Here is a 21,185-nt window from a genome sequence, read left to right on the forward strand (position 1 = left end):
GGATGACGTGCTCCTGCACGTGTACAGTGAAGGAAGGGGTCAGGAATCTGGCTGTGTGGACAAAGGCAGGGGGTCTGGACATGAAACGAGGAGGAGTGGTTGGGATTTAGAAGAGTTTAGTTTTATGGCAGAGAGCTACCCTGTGCAGGTACTTATGTCTGCATTAGGGGTCTCGTAGGCAGAGTGGCCAGCAGTCTTGGGAAAGGTTGGCAGCCCTAACATGATCTATGCTACTGCACGTTGGCTGATGGGGAATCAGCTGGGGGGATTTCTCAGCTCATGGATGTCTGCCTGGGAAGCACAGCAGTGGCAAGATCCCTCTGTAAAAAACAATCAAACAAAATACCCTCAAGAGACAGTGTTGGGTATCTCCTGATGTCAGGGTGAGGGGTGGGTGGTGAATGGTGCTGTCTGGTAGGAGAGTGAGATTTGCCCAGGCTGGCCCACGGGAGGTGGGCTGTTGAAGAGGTGTCATGGCTGAAACTACAAATTAGGTCAAGAGCTTGAAGAAATAAGGTGTCAGGAAACCCCAGGGTTAGGCACTGGGAATAGAAGGCTGTAGCTCAGACATGGTTGCATACCATGTCAGTGCAAACAAGGTGCATGCTCCCCGCCGGGGGCTACGTGCTGCTGCAGCGCAGTCACTAAATGCCCCTTAGCTCCACATCCCTGCAGTGCCAGGGAAGCCAACGCTCTGCCTCTTGTCCTGGTTTGGGGTGTGGCCTGAGAGACAAAACATCCCTGCTTGTTCCTGCACAGCTTGGTTTTGATTTCCTGAATTTCCTTGGTTTTTTTCCAGGACCACAGGAGTGCAAGAGGGGAAGCACTTTGTGGGGACACAGCTCCTTTCAAGGCATGCCTCAGACAGAGGTGGAGGGGTGTACAGAAAGCAGCTTTGGACAGAGCTTCTTGAGCACAGTTACTGTTGATTCATAGCAATAGCACAGCAATTACACCAGCAAAGAGCCCTGCCCATGTTTCCCTCCCTAGTTTCCTGTAACATCAGACTGTTTCACGCTGCAGTAAGGGTCCTTGTGCTGGTCCAGTGCAAGATAATCTTGTTTTGTCTTCTCTTGCATTGGCTGGTCCTGCTGCTAAAATAATGCCAGCTTTATCCACCACCTCTTCTCTATCCTGCAGGCTTCCTCAACCTTTGCCTAACCCCCAGCATCTGGCTTCTTGATTTTGCCTTTGGTAATGTCCCAGCTATCTCCATTTGAGCTGTCTGAAATAAAAGAATACTTTTCACTCATGCTCGTGCTAACCTCTGGAGCGAACCACATCTCCTTAGAGCGATATTGCTAATGGCACACCTTGTATCTTGCCTGAGAGTTATGTGCTGAAATCCTGTGAGAGAGGTGGGCAGCTGTTCAAAGGCATGTAAGAAATACAGCAATTTCATGAGCCCACAAAATCAAAAGGAAGTTGTCCTGAATCACCAGGAGGGCTTTTCCTGGAGAAATTCTCATTCATTTCCATCTATGTTGTTGCAGTTAGTCTCTGTAATGGTGTGCAACTACCAGGGCCGTAATTTACATGAAAAGTAAATGTTAAGGATCTGATCCTGTCTTCCACATTCCCATGAAGGAAGAGTGCATTCCTCTGAGTGACTCCCTGGAGATCAGGGTATTTTCCCACTTACAGGAAAGAATGGCATATGGCATCTGGGCAACATGAACACCTTGAAAAACTGAGTAGAACAACATATTTAGCATATTAGATATATTATGCAGTCATCCAGATTAGTGATTTGAAATGATCTGGACTAGATTATTCTGCTTATATTTAATGTATGATGGAATGCAGTGAAATACATCTGTTTTCATGCTGCCTACTAGCTTCTTGACAGCTTGATAGAGCTTTATGTCTGCATGTTCTAAGAGCTTGAACATCTGGGCCTGTGTATAAAAATTGAAGCCAAGCCTCTGACTGAGAAATCCAAAATAACCCTATTTTCAGAATGCGAATTGCTTGATCTTATAGTAGAGCTCCTCGGGCTTCACATGTAAGCGGCTGCTGTACTGATCCTACCCAGGGACGGAGATGGAGGACTTGCCCTTTCCTTCACTTCATTCTCCAACAGGAGCTGCCCACAGCTGCATCGCATCTGTGAGCTCTTCCTCATCGTTTTGGGTCGCATCATCCACGATGAGCTTGTGTCCCAGTGAAGCCCAGCCAAACGCTCAGGCAGGAGGTGGAGTGTGTGTACTGGCAAGGGATGGGCTGTGGGGTTCTTTGTTCCACCAAGCCCCTGGTCCCAGCTGTTTGGAAGTTGAGTGCCCTTTGGTCTCATCCCCCTTGTGTGGGTTTGAAACGTTTTCCTATGGCTGGAGAGTGTGGAAATGCAGATCAGGCTGTATTGGAGACAGACAAAACTCTGTTTGCTTTTCAGATTCTTTCGGGGAGAAAAATGTGGCTGAACTGTTTTTATATTCTGAGTGCGAACATGTGTTGTGGAGCAGAGAAAGCCTTTGGTAATTGGTACCATTAGCCTCTGGGAGCTTAATCAGTGCAGTAATAATAAAATTGGCATCAATAAGAAAGGTTGCATTCTGCTTATGTTGTCTGGCAAAGAGAGCAGTGATCTATCAGGGCAGGGAATGAACAGGCACGTCCCAAATTAACGAACTTCATCAACGCGCTGCAGCCAAGGAAACCGAAGACGGTCTGCACTGCTCTCGCGGAACTTCTGAATGGGCTGAAGGGAGAAGCTGGCGAGTGTCTTGGGAGATACAAAGTTCTCACATAAGTTGTTTCCTTGATTAAACATCTCCATTAAAAATAAATCTCAGATGTTACTTAAGAGGGCAGAGGAGTGTTTCAGCTGATGAAAGGCCAGAGGAAAGAGGGAGGTGAATTTTGGACCAAGGCAGCACTGCTTGGAGATAGATTACCCTGTCCTGCACATCAGTTTGGGTCCAAGTGTGAGGGTCCTCATAGAGTGCGTGGCTGTCTGATGGGAGGAGGTTTTCTGGTGTGGGTTTTGTGTGCGCTGTTGCTTTTCTAATTGCAAATCCTGGCTGTGGAGGCAAAATAGTCACCATACAACAAAAGCTGCCAGTGACTTAACAGGGTGTGTGAGGATTTGCTGGAAGGAAGGTCCTCACAGCAGTGAATACACCAGAAAGGACTTTAGAAATGGGAGGCGCATTTTGGAGGGGAGGGGATGTCCTCATTCCGCAACACTAAACAATAGAGTGCATCCACTTCCATGGGGGGGAGAGAGGAGTCATTGTGCAGAGGTTTCCTTAGTAATTTGCAAAGGAGAAAGGGGATCCTGAGATGATGTGCTGCAGGCCGTGACACTGGTTAACCCTCGGTGGCTGGGGCAAGTCCATTCGATGCTGATAATTTCTGTAAAAAGTGGGGGGAGAACTGGAGAGTAGCTGTGATGGTATGTGTTCCAGTTGTGAGGCAGTATTTGAATGTGGAAAGCCTGGAAGTGGAAGGGTGACTCCCTGCTGTATTTTAGCAAATACAACTCTGTTCAAGCTACTTTCTTGGATGGTGAGAAAAGCTGGTCAGATCAAAGCAAACGTTTCTAACTGGGGAGGGTTGGTAACAAAAATAACCCCAGACAAACCCTGATTGATTTTTCCAGCTCCTGGGAGACTCTATGAGGTGAAGCTGGTGGCATTCAATAAGCACGAAGATGGTTATGCAGCAGTTTGGAAGGGCAAAACAGAAAAGGCACCTGCAGCAGCAGTAGGTGAGGAATGCCCTTCATTTGTTGTCTGTCTCTTCTGCTTGGCATGTGGCTTCAGAGGAAGGGTAGAGGTGAAGTTGCAAAAGATGAAGAAGGACAATACAAAAATGGGGAAGGTCCCAATATAAGGAAATTCCCTTTGACAGTCATTGCAAATTGCATTGGAGGAATTATCTTGGGAAGGAGAGAAAGGAGCAAAATATCCCCGTTCTCATTAGGGTTGTTCTTATATCGGGTGCAGATGGCCTTCACTGTGTTCTCTCTGGGCCCATTAGCGGCTCAGGGGTTGGTCTTGGAAATGCCAACTAACCTGGGTTTCATCTCTTACACTATAAAGATTCGAGAACGTGAATTAGCAACATGCCAGGGTTTTTGCAGTGTTATAAAGTAAAAGCTCTGAAAACTTAGGCTCCATTCTCAGCTCTGCCAGTCTGTTGTGGGATGGTGAACAGCCTGGGTTCCTCCTTACCCTGGTGTGGGTCTGTCAGGTGGGTAGCTTTGAAGCTGGCCTCCTGTGCTCCACAGCACTACACCACCACCTTGGTGCATGAATCCTCATTGTGATCTTTCCCACACGTGAGGAAAAGTGTGGACTGCTGCATGCACAGGAGGGCTAAGCCAGGCATCTAGGCTTACGCTGGAGGCCAGCGTATTGGTGCAGGCTTCACAACCTAGGCCTGTTTTTCTGTTTTCTGTGTCTGTGGTGGCTGTGCCTTGCCTTACCATCATGTACATCTCCATGTCTCTTTTCTTTCTTTGTCCTGCACTGTAGATCCCCCTGTGCAGAAGGGTCCTCCGCTGCCTCCAGTCCAAGTCTATGCAGAGTCCAACAGCTCAACTTCCATATGGCTCAGGTGGAAGAAACCTGACTTCACAACGGTCAAAATTGTCAACTACACCGTGCGCTTCAGCCCCTGGGGCCTGAAAAACGCTTCTCTTGTTACGTACTACACAAGGTAAAGAGGGGTGCTAAGGGTTCATCTGCCAGATATTGCTCATGTCAGGAATAAACATGGGGCAGGAGGATCCTGCGTGGAAGTTCTGGTACTGTGCAAAATCTTGGGTGTTTTGCACACTGGAAACATCTGCCTTGGTCACAGATACATTCAGAACTGCTGAAACATGGCACTGGGATTTGCCTATGACTTGAATATCAAGGGGTCATTTACTGCCTGTCTCTGCATTTTTTTCTGCTCTGCTTGGACCATATACGCTTGTTTCCCTGTTAATAATATAACCAGGTGCAATTATGACCAGCCTCAAAGCATTCATGATTTGTGAGATGGCCCTCACAAGTTTGGTTTAAAAATTGCTAGAGTTTAAGCAGTTACAACAATTTGGGGATGCATTTTAAATCTAGATTCCTGTGCAGGTTTTCAGCCTGTAACCAGGCTGTGTTTTCAAACCTTTCTCTGCAAGTACATCAGAAATGGTCTGGGAGGCTGGGAACCTACTTTGCTGTGTATCTGGGAGCTGAGTGCTCTTGCATTCACACAACTTCAGGAGATGAAGCTTTAGGTGAAAAATCAAATACTGTAAGAGTTAGGATAATGTCTTACAGTGTTCCCAGTAAGGTATCAACGTGACAGTGGGAGGGAGAACCAATTAGTGTTCATGGCCTTGTGAATGTGTCCTCTTTTGGCAGCTCGGATGAAGACATTCTCATTAGTGGGTTGAAGCCCTACACCAGGTACGAGTTTGCTGTGCAGTCCAATGGTGTTGGCATCGATGGGCCCTTTGGCAGCGTGGTAGAGCGGTTCACCCTTCCTGACCGTGAGTATTTATCCGAATTGAATCCTGGTTTCTCCTGGCTTTCCCTGAACCTCTGTCAAATCCCTCCTAATGTGCCCCTGAGAGATGTGATTTCAGATCACCTCTAAGGTATGATGCCCCTGAGTAGATGCTGAGAGCCACTAAGCATCCTGGTGGCTTTCCCGAGCCTGTTAAAGGAGTGCTGCTTTGTAAACAGAGAGGAACATGTAAAGAGATTCGGGGCAATGATCGCTGTTACTGTGGGGTTGCCTCTGGGTTCAGAGAAATCCTGCTCATTAGAGAGAGCTGATAATGCATCACTTAGGCAGTAGGTCCTCCCCAGTGCTGAATGTCACTGTCAGAACAAGAGTGCCTTGCCCAGCCTGGCTTTCCAGTAAGACCTCCACCTCTTAGCTTTGGGCCTGGTGAAGGCTGGAAGGCAGAGATGATCCTGGGAGCTGCAGTATTTTAGCTCTTTACTCTGTGACAGCTTCTCCAGTATCAGCATCACAGAGGAGCAGCAATGGCCTTTGGAGGTGCTGTGTGTCCTGCCCCTAGCTAGGACTAGTTGCGGTGCAAGCAGGGCTTTGGGGAAGATGGAGAAGAAAGCAACAAGGAGTGAGGGTGTGCTGGGAATATTCTCTCAAAAATGACCAATGTTGCACAGCCTCAAACTGAGCCGCGTGGCTTCATCAGCACTGTCACCTTTCCCGTGGCTGGTTGGCCATGACACATAAATCCTGCCCTGTATTGGGCTCAGCAGCCTGCTCTCTCTGCTCTCCACAGCTTGTTTGGATGAGGTGTCCGGCCCTAGAGGTTGCCCATCATCTCATGCTTGCAAACCTGGCTGTGGCACCACTGAGGTGGATCCAGAGAAGGCACAGAGCAGTTGTCATGCCCTGCAGGTTGAATGCTCTCCTCTTTTCTGCTGTTCACACTGGGTCTTCGCTTGTCTCTGCCAGGTCCCTCAACTCCTCCATCTGACCTGCGGCTGCATCCCCTCAACCCCTATGCTGTCCAGGTGCACTGGTGCCCCCCTGTCGAGCCCAATGGCATCATTGTGGAGTATCTCATCCTGTATAATGCCAACAACACGCAGCCAGATGACATGTGGACCTTGCTGACACGAGAAGGTGAGCTTCCTCGAGGTACTGTAATACTCCACCAGGTTCTTCTCCTCCTCCTGCCTTCTTCCCTGCCTACAGAGCCCTGGTTGGTCAGTCCTGCTGCCCTGATTTTTGCCTGACTTTGAGCACATACAAATAAACATTCAAGAGCTCATGCTGCTGGCTTTCTTGGAGCGTATGCTGGGCCTTGCTCCTGCTCATACAGGAGAGTCTAGGGACATGACTACGGAGAGACATGGAGTCATACATGTCTACAGTTGAAATAACCATTATTATCCAGCAAACATCCTGCCCATACAGACTGGCAGTCAGTAATTCCCAGGAGAATTATGCCAGCAACACCACGTGCAGTCTGTATCATCAGCTCTTTAAGCAGCAAGTTCATTAACACCGAAGAGGTGTATGAATTACCTCTTAGAGCTCATAACACAAAATCCCTCATTTCTGAGGATCCAACAGAATTCTGCTGCTACTTTACTGCAGCCTCTGAATACTCTTGGAACTGCACATTTTAAACCTCTTTTGACTTGCTTTTGATCAGGAAATATCTTCAGCACGGAAGTGCATGGCCTGGAGAGTGACACCAGATACTTCTTCAAGATGGGAGCAAAGACAGTCGTGGGATCTGGTCCCTATTCAAACGTTAAGGATGTGCACACCCTCCGGGAGAAGCTGTCTGGTATGAGTTTCCCCTTTGTCCCAGTGCAGGAAGCGAGCTGCATTGCTGAAGACTGCGATTTGTGAGCGGTGGCATTTCTGTTTGCCAAGTGATTGCCTGATGTCACTGCGCAGGATGCGAGATATGACTGCATAGGCCAGTGCAGAGGGTCGCGGCAGAGTTCTCAGATGTGCAGCTCTGCAGGCCTCGGGCAGCTCCAGAACCCACCCCACAGCCGAACTTCATCTCTCTTCCCCTTCCCAGCTCCTTTGCAAGGACACGTGCAACCTGCGTCTTGCTGCCTTTCTTAGGCCTGTGTAGCATGAAATTAATGGGTGTGCATAGATGCCAGTTTGCTTTAAGCTGCTCTAAATTGTCACTGCCAAGTAAATCTTTTTCCTTTATGTGTATAGAGGCATCACCTATTGATTTTAGTGAAGCTGGTGCTTCCTTGAACATAAGACACTTTGTGCCTTCTTCCTGCTACCAGCTGAAGTGATGTATCTGTCCTTCCCCACTAGATGTTCTGGATATCCACTCTGTCACGGGGATCATTGTGGGAGTCTGCCTGGGGCTGCTCTGCATACTCTTCTGCATGTGTGCCAGCTTCCGCAACAGCAAGCAGAGGTAGGTGTCACCTCGCCTTCGCAGGAGGCAAAGGAGGCCGATGTGGGAGGAGACAGAACACGCTGAGCTGCTTCCCCGTGTTCAGCTGGGCTGTTTGGGATGCAGTGGATGACATCAGTTAATACAGACATTGAGTCTTGGGAGTGCTGGCTGGCTAAGGAACATATTTAGTATAATCTTTTCACTGATTTATTTTCTCCGTAGTTTCTCTTTAATTTGCATGGTTAGGCTAATAGGATTTTTTTTCAGAGAAAGAAAAAAAAAAAGAAAAGGGAAAAACCACTGCCAGATTGTTACCTCTGTTAGTATGGGGGGTATTTTGGTTCTGAGGTTGGACAGCTCCAAGGATGTTTGGAAAGCGTTTGTTAACTTCCAGTTGGGAAAGTGATGAAAGACTTCCCAGTGAGTGACGGGCTGGTTTAAGGAGGATTGGACTCAGCCCAAAGTCCCCTGCTGTCCCAGGGGTCTGAATCCAGCCACAAGCATTTGGAAAGACAGTGATCAGAAACTAGCTTAGTTGTTGAAGACCTTTGAGCTGGCAGCAGATCTCAGGACTAGGAACGAGCAACTTCTGAATTCTCGTCTTAATGTGGTCACCCAACTTTTCTATCCTGTTGCATCTCTTATCTGTAAAGCAGGGGTGACAGGAGTGACACGACTCCCCACGGGCAGGAGTTAGAGAGCGCTTGCTCTAGTGCTGGGACTCCTGATCCACTGGCGAGGGGAGGGCTTTGTGCACAGCACCATGCTTTGTATTAACTTTAGAATTAGTGAAGGTGGTGAAGAGATGCATCTGGGGAGAGGATGCTGCAGCGCAAGCTGTTACAGTAGGATGTGGATAGAGGATCCCCTTCCTCCGGAGCATCAGGGCGGGAGCTTGGGCCTGGTTGCTTCCACAAGGACAGGCTGTGTGGCCTGGAGGAGATCACTGTCTGGCAGTCCATGGGTTTTTGGGACAGAGGAAAGTGAAGCTCGTGAGAGATGTCAGCTCTTGCTTGTTTTACCTCAGGGAGGCCCTGCCAGGCCTGGACTCCCAGGCAGCCAGCAACCACACGTACTACCACCGGAGCAGGCAAGGGGTGGCAGCTCCCAGTGCCACCTTGGACTCACATGAGCTAGAGTCCCTCATGTCCCCACTCCCCGAGGATGCGCCTGTGGCCCTGGGGGACATCACAGAACTGACAGAAGTGCACAGCCTCATCCACATGAGCCTCCCTGAGGACGTTGTCCATGGGAAGAGGAAGGTAAGGACCTATGCATATGGTGACTGGGCTCCCACCCTAGGCAAGAGCTGTTGCTTGGTGTGTCGCTGCTGGGAAGCCAGGGTCTGATCCTGTCCTGGCTCTGCAAAGAGCTGCTAGTCTTGGCTGCAAGCTGGTGCTGGGCAGCTACGCATTTCCTGCTATGTGGAACTGACTGGCTCGGTCTTGGCTGTCAGACCTAAGTCTGAGATCCCCCTGCCATCTACCACCTGTTTTCATCTCCTGGGTCAGTGACCCCTCATCCCCAGAAAGCAGCTACCAAACTTACTGCTGCAGGAAGCTGCACTACTCCTGTTGCCGTGGCAGACAGATGGTGGGAGAAAGTATGATGTCTAGAGTAGATGCTTTGCCTTACAGGATACTCTTTTGCTTAGAGTAAAAGGAGTTTTGTCCATAAATAGTGTGTTTACTGGAATACCCTTGAAGATACACAAAAGGTGACATTTTATTTGTGAACCTTATTTTTTGAAGTAGTCTCTTCCTATCCTGCTTGGTTTGCCTGACATTGCATTGTCTTTCATTCCTCCCTGCCCATTTCCTCTCTCAAGCTTGCCTGAAACATTTCATTCCATTAGGGAACCTTTAATTGGCCTAATTTAGCTAATCTGTTTATGTCTCTCTTTGTAGTCCAGGGAGAGCATGTAAAGTAATTAGGAGGTTCAGTAAAACAAATGCATTGTGAGCGCGTGGGATTTCACGTTTGCATCAACGATGCGCTCGTGTGTCACTGGAGGGAAGGTGAGTTCAGGATACCTGGCTTGACACGTCCTTGCTGCTAGTGTCAGTGCAGGCATGGTCTTTTGGAAATGCAACATCTTCTGCTGGCTTTAAGAGTCCTTTGAGTCCTGAAGCTGTGCTCTCGGCCATCCCCAAGTGCCGTGGCAGATCAGCATTCAGCTAAAGGAGAGGCAGTTTGCAGCCAAGCCGCATCTGTGGATTTCGGTGGAATGTAGCTGCCTGTCTGGACCCAAGCCGAAGAGTGTGAGGAATTTCCTACAGTTCTTTCTGTTAAATAAGGAACAAATGTTTTCAGTGATGGTGACTTACCCTGAGAACAGGTCGGGGTGGGGGGAAGTTCCCTCCCCTGGGAGGCCTTTCGGGGGGCAGCATATCCAGATTTCTCTTCCAGAGCAGCAATCCTGTCTGCGGAGGTTTGCACAAAGATTTTAATGTTTGCAGAGCAGAGGCTGGAGAGGGAAGTGCCAAGGCATGGTTGCTCAGGGCTAAGCCTGAGAGCTTGGGGTTCCCAGCATCTGTTGCAGAGGCTGGCAGCATCCAGCAATGGAGTTTTATTCAGATCTCAGAGCTTTGGGGAGAGGGGTGATTCTGCCTGTGTTGTTTCTGCCTCAGTAATGGGATGGGGAAAGGCCACTGAGAGCTAAATTCACTGAGGACTTTTGCCAGCAGAATAAAGAGCTTGTTTTTTTGATGGATGTGGATAGGGAAGCAAAGATCACTGAGGAGCAGCCACGCATAGCCACCCGGAGAGCAGTGTTGTCACCCGTGCTGTCCGGTGAGGATGACCTGGCAGATGAGGGAGAGCTCTCGTGGTGGCCGGGAGCAACAGGCTGTTGTTGCTGAGAGTGGGCGCTGGAGGGAGATGTGCTCCCACGCAGGAGGCCCTGCTCCCTCCACTGCCCAGTTCCTGCTGGAGGTGCCACCTGAGCCAGCCCTGAGCACCGTTCCAGCCTCCCTGTACTCTTGACATATATAATCAAGGCCAAAAACATCTTTATGCTGCAGTTGCCAAGGGGCCACGTGCCTCGATGGTGATGTGATTTTACCTGGCGGGGCAGTCAAGGAGTTGGGCAGGTCTCATGAGTGTGGCCAGGCCGGTGCACACATGCCTGGTCCCCACAACAGATGTAAATCAGAGTCAGGTGCAGTTGTGAGTGTGTGCATCTCCCTGCGTGCAGACAAAACGCTACTAGCCAAGGCCCAGGAGTGGGTTGTAGGTTCCTTGGGTTGTCTTGTGTGCTGCAAATAGCTTCTTCCAGCAGCCATTTAAGCTAGGCTGCCAAAAACCACCAGGGACTCTGCATGGAACTGAGTGCTGCCAGGAGCTTTGTACGCTACAGTGACCAGCTGCCCTTGTTGCCTTCTCTTTTCTTCTCATGCTGTGTGTGGTTGGGGCTGTGAAAGCCCATGGCAAGGAATGTGGTAGAGCCACAGGAAAGAGAATATCCTTGTGGAAGGAAATTCCTCATCCAGCTTGGCAAGGGGAAGTTCCCCAGGGTGCTCTAGGTTGGGTTCTTTCACTTGCAGTCCTAGTCAATAAAGAAAGGGAGTGAGAAATGTCTCAAGGATCCCTTTTATTTAACAGCATATCATGTAACCGCAGAGCTCAGGATGTTGGCCGGGACAGCCTCTTAGTCCAATGCTGCTGCCACTGTTGGGCAGGTTTGTACAGCTGCAGTGCCAAGGAACTGGCAGCTCCAGCCTGCGTGGCCTCCAGTTCCCTGCTTGCCTCTCCGTCCTCAAGTTACGCTCCTGAAACCTCTCCTGCATAGCTTGGGTGACACTTGCCATTAGCAGTGGCAGCGATAGCTGCTCCCATGCTTGCAGGATTTTCACAAGCTGGCTCATTACTTAGCATTTCATACATTATTCTTTATTGTTTTTATTCTTGTGGCAGCCTGAGGCTCCAGTGGAGATTGGAGGCTCCATGTTGTTAGGAGATGTACAAGCACAAAGAGGGGACTGTCCCCATGCCATAAGCAGTCAGAAGTGAGTGAATGTTGCTTTGCAGGTGTGGGGGCTGGAGAACAGTGAGACCAAAGGTAGGAAGACTTGAACAAGGCTGAGATTTGAACTGACTCCTGCAAAGAATCGTGGGCAAGGGTTTTGAGAAGTCCCCTTGGTCGTTTTCAAGTCAAGATCACCAGTTCCTTCAAACGTAGGGCCATGATTCTACGAGTGATGCTGGGGGTGCAGGATGGTGCAAGTGGAAGGTGGGACAGTCTTTGTGCTGCTGGACAGCCCAGGGGAGCCACCTGGCCACCCTGCCCCTGCGTGCAGGACAACAAGGTGCTCTGCAGCCGAGCTGTTGGCACGGGGCCCCTCTGGATGGCTGACAGCTCCATTAGGCAGGAGTATGCTCAGCCATTTAGCAGGCCCTTCCTTTCTGTGTGTTCCCAGTGGTCACACTCATGGATTTGTAAATACACTGACAAGTGATTTTCCTCTCTTACTCTCTTCCCCTTTCAGGTGACCCCCAGGCTGATGCCTTCAGTAGCCTGCGTTATAAATGACACTGTAATGCACAGCCTGTGGTGATGCAGCTCCGTTTCCCCTCACAGATGGACTGAGGATGATAAAATGGCTCTGCTCCAGACATCTCTGTCACTGCTGCTTTTGGGCCAAGCAATTTAGGGGGTGGGGGAGAACGTTAAAAAGCATCTGCTTTCTATGGAAGACTTCAGCTTTTCATTGAATGAAGCCAAACCCAAGCGTTTTGTCTTGGGAACGTTTGCTGTTGCGCTTCTTGCAAGCTGGAACCTTCCTTGCTTGCTGTCCCGCTTCTTCCCTGCGGGCCTCCTCCCCACGGGGACTGTGTTTCCCATGAAGCATCCCTGTGACTTGGAGAGCAAAAGCTGTAATGCATCAGGGAACTTCGATCTACCCGGGTTGTTCATCTTGTTGAAATTTTTCTGCGTGGAAAAAAAGTCCCAATGTTTTCTGAAAAGTCTTAGGCGAGAGCGGTGCTCCTGGTGACAGCTAGCAGAGATTCTCCTTTATCTGGTGGGGGAGAGGTCTGTGTTACGTTGCCTCTTGTTTAGAGGCGCAGCTGCGGGCAGGGATGCCTGCATGTTTGCATGAAACGGAGTTTTCCCACTTCCACCGGCTGCTGTGGTGCCATTCAGCAATGAATCCTTTCTCTCCGCTCTGACACCCTTAAAAGCTGGGCACATCTGAAGTGGTTGGTCACCCTTGCTTTGCACAGGATTTCAAGCTAGTTTAAATAACCATCCTCATAGAACAGGGAAGGTTTCAAGATCGACATTTCCTGCATGTTCATTCTCAGCTCATATATTTGCATGAAATCATTACTTGTCACTGAAAAGGTAACATGATCTAGGCACATTTTTACCAGTCAGAGTTTCTGTAAAAAGGCTAAAAATGAACAGGCTTGTTTGCTTTGATAAGGATTTAGCTGTAATGGAAACACCTTTTACTGGAAGATGTTTTTATTAGTTTTCATTCTTGTGTTTGCAGTGAACTGACAAAGGGATTTTTCCCTCTTTAAATTAGTATTAGACTGACACTCTTAGCCTTCATTGTTCTATTGTAAAAACCAAGAGAATATTTCCTTGTCTTCCTTCAGCCATTCACTAGCCCTGCCTCGAGCAGAAAGAAATAGTGTTGTTTATTACACCTAAAGATACTGCTTAAAAAAGCAGAGAAGCTTTCAGGCAAACAAGACTTTCTTCAGGTCTGTGATGAAAACAGACCTAGAGTTAATTGCCACTCCCCAACCTTAGAGACTAAGCCCCAAGAGGGACTTTTTTTTTCTTCTCAGACATAATGTGCTTGAACAACATGTGGGATATAGGCTATGTTGTGTGGCTGATGGTTTTTTCTGTTTGTTGAAAGTTGCAAACTGGTACAAAACAAGTTTGTTCTTCATTGCAGCCAATTTCAGCCAGAGCTGAACAGGCTGTTCCCAGAGTCATCAAAACCTATGTAAACATGGCAGATTGACATTTCCGCTAACAGATGGTCCATTGGGGATTGCAGTAGGGCTGCCTGTTTCTTTCCATGTTTTTTGGTATTCACAAGATGCCTGCAAGAAGGTTTTCAAGTTTTCTCTGTGTGTGTGTATGCGTATGATGCTCAGATCTTTCTGATGGCAAATATGCATGTAAGCATCTATAATAGGACACACATTTGTGTGCGTGTGTGCGTGTTTGTGTAGGTTCAACGCTGAAATTTCCAGGCAGTATTTGCTCAGTAACGTATGTTCCTTGGAAAAGGCACAGAAGCCATCAGTCAGCGATGGAGCTGCAGAAAGCCTTTCAGATGGCAGCAGAAGCAAATTGAACACGTTCCTTGAGTATTCGCATGTAGTGATATTCCTTATCGTGAGCTGTGTGTGATCGCTTGGTTGATTTCTTGCTGTTAAAGTGTAGTTTAATGATTGTCCGCTTAGAAGGGGAGCAATTAGGCAATGCCCTTGGCTCAGAATATATTGTTGAGGATTGCAGAGAGAGGAATGGCAAAGCTGCTACCTCCAGCATCCACTTCTAAATTAGTGAATGCTTGATATCCGCAGCGCTGGGTTTGGACGTCACCGTTCTGCAGGGTGCTGTCCTGTAAATGAGGCCCTTTACTACTTGTCGTCTTGAATTTCCATCCTGAGGCAGCAGCAAAGCTCCTGTGACTTGGGATTGGTGCTGGGATGTAACGCTACTCTGCCTCCCACAAGGTGCTTGAGCCCGGGAGGACAGACAGTGCTCAGGAATGGCTCAGGCAGCCCTTCGGCGCGTACATGAGCGCTTTAATGTGCCTTCTGCCAGCACCAACAGCACGAGGTAGCATTTGCGTCTTGCTAAATAGCTGACTTAGGAATGCCTGGCTTTCATACAACATCTGGTCGTGTATTTCTACCTTATTTCCAGCCAGATGGACTGAGGCACAAGGAGGTCAAATGACTCACGCAAGGTCAGGCTGATGTCAGAAATCTCCTTGCCATCTTGGCTGGGCTCGTGGTATGTTGACTGTTGTTGGAATAGATCTGACCTGTGTAAGTAGCATCCGCATGTGCAGAGCAGAAACCTGGGTTCCTCCTGCCCAACCGTGAGCAGTAGGTTTGAACAGATGCATCGTATATCTTCACCCTACGCAGCCATCCTGCTCACACCAGCACTATTCTGTATGCACACGCACACTCGCAGTTGTGTCAGGTTGGGCTTTTCGCTTCAGCCTTGTGTCAGCCTCTCACTTCTATCCAGGCAACGTATAACAGCTGTGGAACAAGCCCAGAGATAAGTGGCTCATGTGGTCCTTAAATCTGAGCGCGTGTGTATATATGTATGAGAGTCAGTAGCGAGGCTGAGCTCAGGTATACGCAGGACAGCCCAATAAAATCAAAACCTGGAAAGAAAATACTTTTCTGCCTGTGAACTAATAGTCTGAGCTGTTAAATAACTTCAGCTCTTAAAGGCACACATTTCCCATACACAGAGGTGTGCATTCAACGGTTTATTGCAAGGGGAAGCTGAGAGAACCCAGAACAAATTGTGTTCAGCCCATATAATTTAATTAGATCTACAAACAAGGTAACACTGGTTGCCCAGGGGATTTAAAGCTGAGCTAAGAATTGCTTGGTGGTCTGCTGCAAAAAAAAAAAAAAAAAATTAAATAAAGCCCCCAGTTTTGTGCCTCTGTGTTGATGGGGAATGGCAGAGTGTTTACCCAAGCCCTAGCTTGGAGCAGGAAGTCTGTCTGCACCACAGAGCAAGCAGTTCAGCATTGTCTTCAGCTCTTACTGGAGCACACGTGCCGGCGCACACAGGTGAGGGTTCTTCTCACGCTGCAGAGCATCGCTTGTGCCAAAGCAAATACTCTAACCATTCAGCCCCAGATTCCCGCCGTCCCGGTTCATTCCAGCTTTGCGTTATTTTTCAGTAGGCTCATACTGCTCTGGGTTGTTCGCAGCTTTGCAGAGAGTTGATTTCAGTGGACCTTTAAATGGCGTCTTGTGCCATGATATACCTGTTTGGCCTCAAAATTCGAGAATCGGTGGAAAGTCCCTTTTGTGACCAGTTGTGAAGCACCTGGCAGCTTTTATCCACTTGTTCTACATCAGACCATGTACAGAGCGATAAAGCCTGTTCTAACACGGCAACTGTGTGAGTCTGTTGCAGCGAGCGTTTTTATTTTTGATGCCATCAGCAGCTTTCTCTTCATTTAACTTGTGTCTTCTAACACTACGGTATTTTCCCAACCCGCACGTTACTTTCTCAAGTGCTTCTCATTTCAGGTTTATGAGGATAAGAACCTGTATCAGTGATAAATGGATCTTTTCTCTTCCCACTTTTCTTCTGCAGTCTTCATGGAATAAATCAGCCAACCAGCCCTGGACAAACAGCATAGCCAGGTACGGGGACACCATCACGAAAGAGCCTCTCTCTGCTGTGAACGGATCACTGAAGCTCGCTTCCAGCGCGGGACAGAAGCTTTTGTTACAAGCTCTCGTTTACGATGCCATGATGGTAGGTGTCTTTGGTCGTTTATTGACTTGTGTGTTTTGATGTGTTTTTCCCATTTATGTTCCCCATCTCCCTTTTTCCTTTTTGCAGCACAGGAGAAAATGTTTTCTTCTCTAAGCTAGCTTTAGTTGGCTGATGAGGGGCTTTATTTTTTTTCCTGGCTACAGGAGTTGTATACCAGCGAGACTGATGGGAATTGAGTACAAGCTTTTTGTTTTTTTCCAAGAATCGCTCAAAGCCTCAGCTCTCCCCTGATCGTTCAAATTGTCTCCAGCCAGCCCTTGAGGGCCTGTGCTGTGGCCTTGTTCCTTTGGTGGTGGTCAAGCGGGGTCAGACAGCTCAGTTGTCAGCAGGGTTGTGACAGTCCTGGTTCCTGAGGACCAGGACTCAGCGGTCTGCTTTGAGTCTTCGCTGCGGCCATGCAGCAGGCAGCCTGCTGAATGAGTTAGGAGCTGCAGCGCTCAGCAGAGTCATTAAGATCTACAGCGTGCTCGCCTGAAGGAGGGATTGCATTTTTGACTGTAAAAGGAGTCAAAGATCAAGGGTTGATTTAAACTCCTTCTCCAGATACGGAATTTCCACTGCACTTGTCGTCTTTATGTGGGTGCATAGATTGGGAGGAAATGCTGTTTCTGATATTGCTTCATTAAAATAAATATGCACTCCCGTGTTTGGGAGACTTTCTACAAGCGTCGTGATGTCTGTGCCACCATCTCAGCAAAGCAAGCTGACGCCTGCTCAGGTTGACTCTGTACCAGAAGATTTCTTTGATTATTGGTTTAAGAAGTTCACCCTCCACCCACAGTGACTACTTCTAAGTAACCTACCTATGCTTCCTTCCCAGATAGTAGTGTGAAAATCAATTATACACAGGATGTAATTAACATTGTGGATAGAGTTAAGACAATGTTTTACAACCCAATTACAGGGCACCATTTACAGCACAGCTTAGCCATCAGAGTGTGTCAACAAAAGGAAAAAAGTGTTAAAATATGTAAATGATGCACAAAGTTGGCTTCAACAGAAAGCGCAAATTACACGTGGGATATCACTTCCATACTTCGAATTGTCTTCTTGCTACTAAGTCACTCTCGGCCCAGAATCTGAGCGCTGATTGCCTAGAGAGCTCTTTGTGAGCTCCCAAAATAATTTGCCTGTTAAATTATTGAATGATAATCTGGCAGAATGACCTGCTCGTTAGCCAGATTTGCAGAGACCGGTAGCCTGAACTCCACTTAACCGCTGCAGAGGAGAAACAGTTGTTTTCTTGGTGAATTAAAGGGCTTGATTTTACACCAGCTTTTGCAAGCTGTGACCAGGGCTCTAACAAACAAACATTTTGTGATACGTAGCCAAAATTAAACCAGGAAAGTAAAAGGAGCCCTGGTATTTAGTTGTGGGTCTGTATCATGAGCTGTCTTGGAAGCCAGCTTCCCAGAGCGCTGCCCACTCGCCCTCTAGAAATCTGGCCCTTATTATGGAAATAGACTGGCAGGTTTTGAAAATTGTGGTCTTTGACAGAGACTTGGAATGGTTGCTCCAGCCTGCCCAAGAAACTGTGGGCAAATCACTTTACTCCCTTGGGACTTCCTTTCCCAAGTGTAAAATAGGAATACTGTTCCTGAGGTGATTTGAGATGCTTCTTAAGACTTCAGCTCTGAGAAGCATATCAAGATAATGCTTAATAGAGGCATGTGTACATCCCATTGCACTCTGTGGGATTAAAAAGAAATACATTTTAGTGCTTGCTTGGGTCACAACCTCAATTATCTGAATTTCATTTACATTACTTTTAATTTTTCCTGTTTGATAACAGAATGAAGCTAAGAAAAACCACCCACCGGCCAGCCTCCACCAAGTAGAAGCAGAGGTCATCGTCCATTCTGATTTTTCAGCCTCTGACAGAGACTATGACTCCCAGCTGCACACCCTGGAGAGTGAAGAGACAGAAACCGAGGACCAGGAACCTGAAGAGCTCCCCTGCGGAGAGCTGACTCTTCCCAGCTCTCCCGGCACCCAGCAGGATGCTAGCCACGTGCTGGGAGACTGCACGGGCAATCCTGAGGTTCAGGCCCAGGACGAGCTGTTATGTACCGACAGAAAGACTAACAGAACAGAGGCCGATTGCATCCGTGGGCTCACCAACGGCTTCCACAGGCACGGGGAAAGTCTGGATTCAGTGGAGAGCGGAGATTCGGACTCCATCCAGGAAGGCAGGGGGGATGTGCAGCCAGTCAAGTGCCAGTCACTTTCCCTGGCCCCAGAGGAGGCCCCCCTCTGTAGTAACTCTGGTTTAACCAGTTCATCCTCAGCATCTGAGAACATGGCATGTGTCCACAATCATTGAAGAGTGAACTAATCTGATTTTGATCATGGGAGAGCTAGAAGCACTAGTAAGGGCCTGTCCCTGTGAGGTACTGCATGCCCTCGACTCACTGAGCCCGGCAGGAGCTAAGAAGGTGCAGCATCTCACCAGAACAGGATTTAGACTTGTCAGCTGTACATATTGCCTTCAAGAAATCAGTAGGTAGATTGGTAAGGGCCCATCTTCTTCCCGCTGAAGCTGATGAGCAACTTGGTTTTCTTGGGAGCAGGATCGAGCCATCTGCCGAAGTCTGACGTGAAACCACGGCTAGAACCTTCTGCGTTAGACTGGGGCTGTCACTTCGCTGTAGTCCTCGAGGCGACTGACAAGACGTCTTTTAATGCTGGGAAGAGGCAGGGTACACCGAGTGATTCTTCACGACGGTCTCTTCGCCAGGGAGCGCCTTGGCACTGCCTACTGCCTCGCAGCGTTGGGATGAATTTTGTCAGAGGAGTCCCGCAAGGCGGTGGAAGCCAACACAAACAAATTCAGTGAGCTGTAACCACCAGCCTTTTCTGCCCTCCCGTGGTTAAAAGGATTATAAGGCTCTCTTTGTGCGCTACCGCAGTAACTATTACTAGCAGGCTGATGTAGTGGCCTTTTATTACACACTCTACGAGTGCCTCTAACAACTTGTACTATATAGAACCTTCTTCAGTGTCTGGGTCATTTCACCAACCTGGACTTTGTTTTATGTAGGTTCTTGTACCTAATATTTTAGGTACACGTCTGTCCTTTTAATGTACAACATGTATTTTTATTTCCGTGGAACATCTTTATATTATTTAATTTTATAAAGTGGAGTAGTGTGTGGTATAGAGTAGCATTTTTACTACTTCTCTCTTTCTTTTTTTTTTTTTTCCCTCCCTAACAACACAACTACCTCATGTCTGTTGGAGAAAAAAAGCAGTAGATCTAGTCTTTTGTTATAGTCCATCATAGGTTTTAACTTATTCTTATACTGCCTTTTTCTAAAGAATATGTTTGCACTGGTTGTTGGCTCTTTTTTAATGCATAGTGCTGCAGATCTGGTGTCTCTCTTGCTTTGTTTCGGAGTGCTGCTGTAGGACACCTTCCTTACAGCTGGAGAGCTGGGTTGTGTTTCTCTGTAGGACTCTGTTTTGCAGGAGCTGGCCACAGGAGACTGCTTCAGCTGGCAGGATGTTGATCCATCTTTCCTTAAGAACCTTATACTAGCGAAGAGAAAAAAGAACCAACAATTGCAAAATTAACTTGTGATCTCGGGGAAAAAGGAAACAACAATTGCAAAAGTAAGATGGGGACACCTATTTCTTTTTTTTTTCTTTTGTGCTCAAGTGGAGACATCTCAGATGATTTTGATTTCCAGAGAGCAGCTCTCAGCCTCTGTAAGCAGTGGACTTGCTGAAGGCTTTGGATGAACAGGTGAAATTTTCTGGTCACTTCTGAGAGTCCTGGCCAAAGTGCTTTTTATTTTGGCGTTTGTTTTTTTTTTTTTTAAAGACCAGAGCACCACCAGAGCTTAAAAATTAAAATCTAATCCTCGCTTTCCTACCAGTCAGTCTGGGTTTGTTACAGATAACTTTTGAAAATCATCCAGTGACTCTTCCTTGCTGACACGGCTTGCTTACCACTGACGTGTCTCTCAGCGTGGCCTTCTGATGTTGGGTGAATGTTTTTTTTTACCTTTCTCCTGTTCCAGGCTTGCAGAGTTTCACTGGGATCGCTACAGATTGGACCAGCTCCTCAGGGGTAATAAGGATTGGGAATTCTGTTCATTGGGTGTTTAGTCAATGTTCTGCCTTCCTGGAGGATTCAGACATCTGGCCACGTATTTATTTTAAAAAGGAGGGAAAAGATGCTCATGTCCCTCTTTTTCCTACCAAAATTTCCCCAAAGCTCCATGGGGAGCTGTGTGCTGACCTGAGATCCTGTAAAAGACTTCAGACTTTGTTTTTTGTGGTGAAATCTGGACTGAGCTACCACTGCTTGCAGCAAGGAGAACCTTGCTCTGCCAGCACCCTATCCCAATTCTGTTGTGAAGAGCCGTGTCACAGTGTGCCCTGTGTTTGGAGCTGAGCTGTACCAGCCCATGTCCTTGCAATCCTCCATCAAACCCTGTTAGCTCCAGCTCCTCAGTAGAGGAGGACCTCCAAGCCTCTGTGTACCCTGTTGGGAAGGATATTGGAGCTTCCACCTCTCCCCATCCTACAGCACCTCCTCCCAGCATGACACACCGTTCTGGGAAATGGGTGTATTTCCACTCGTTGCACTTGCTCTGTGGCTCTAGCTGCTGCTCAGTATCTTGAGGAGTCTCAGAAATGACGTTCCACGCTCTGAAGTGCCATGACTCTGAAAGACTGTGGCACAGAGACTGGAAATCAGTGCCAGTGAGCATGCTAGGCAGGAGCTTGTGTGTGTGCACGCTACCAGAGCAAGAAGCTAGAGAGGCAAGAAATCATAACTGGGCAGAGGAGGTGCATAAATAACCTCCAGAA

The 21,185-nt window shown here is 48.0% G+C and overlaps 1 protein-coding gene across 3 annotated transcripts in view; it reads left to right on the plus strand.

Annotated features, from left to right (window-relative positions):
• The window catches only part of IGDCC4 (immunoglobulin superfamily DCC subclass member 4), a 97,267-nt gene extending 77,023 nt beyond the window's left edge, over window positions 1-20,244 (plus strand). For 2 of the 3 annotated variants that reach the window (XM_064456080.1, XM_064456082.1), the window contains 9 exons: window positions 3,602-3,709; window positions 4,479-4,662; window positions 5,352-5,479; window positions 6,421-6,591; window positions 7,127-7,264; window positions 7,765-7,870; window positions 8,880-9,114; window positions 16,182-16,346; window positions 18,160-20,244. In XM_064456080.1, the coding sequence (XP_064312150.1) occupies window positions 3,602-3,709; window positions 4,479-4,662; window positions 5,352-5,479; window positions 6,421-6,591; window positions 7,127-7,264; window positions 7,765-7,870; window positions 8,880-9,114; window positions 16,182-16,346; window positions 18,160-18,690 (1,766 nt within the window). In that variant the 3' untranslated portion in view covers window positions 18,691-20,244. The remainder of the gene's footprint in view (window positions 1-3,601; window positions 3,710-4,478; window positions 4,663-5,351; window positions 5,480-6,420; window positions 6,592-7,126; window positions 7,265-7,764; window positions 7,871-8,879; window positions 9,115-16,181; window positions 16,347-18,159) is intronic. The other variant, XM_064456081.1, reaches the window with a different exon arrangement.
• Window positions 20,245-21,185: the final 941 nt, after the last annotated feature.

This window comes from Phalacrocorax carbo, chromosome 7 (genome assembly GCF_963921805.1).
Source record: "Phalacrocorax carbo chromosome 7, bPhaCar2.1, whole genome shotgun sequence".
In the NCBI taxonomy this organism is placed as follows: Eukaryota; Metazoa; Chordata; class Aves; order Suliformes; family Phalacrocoracidae; genus Phalacrocorax; species Phalacrocorax carbo.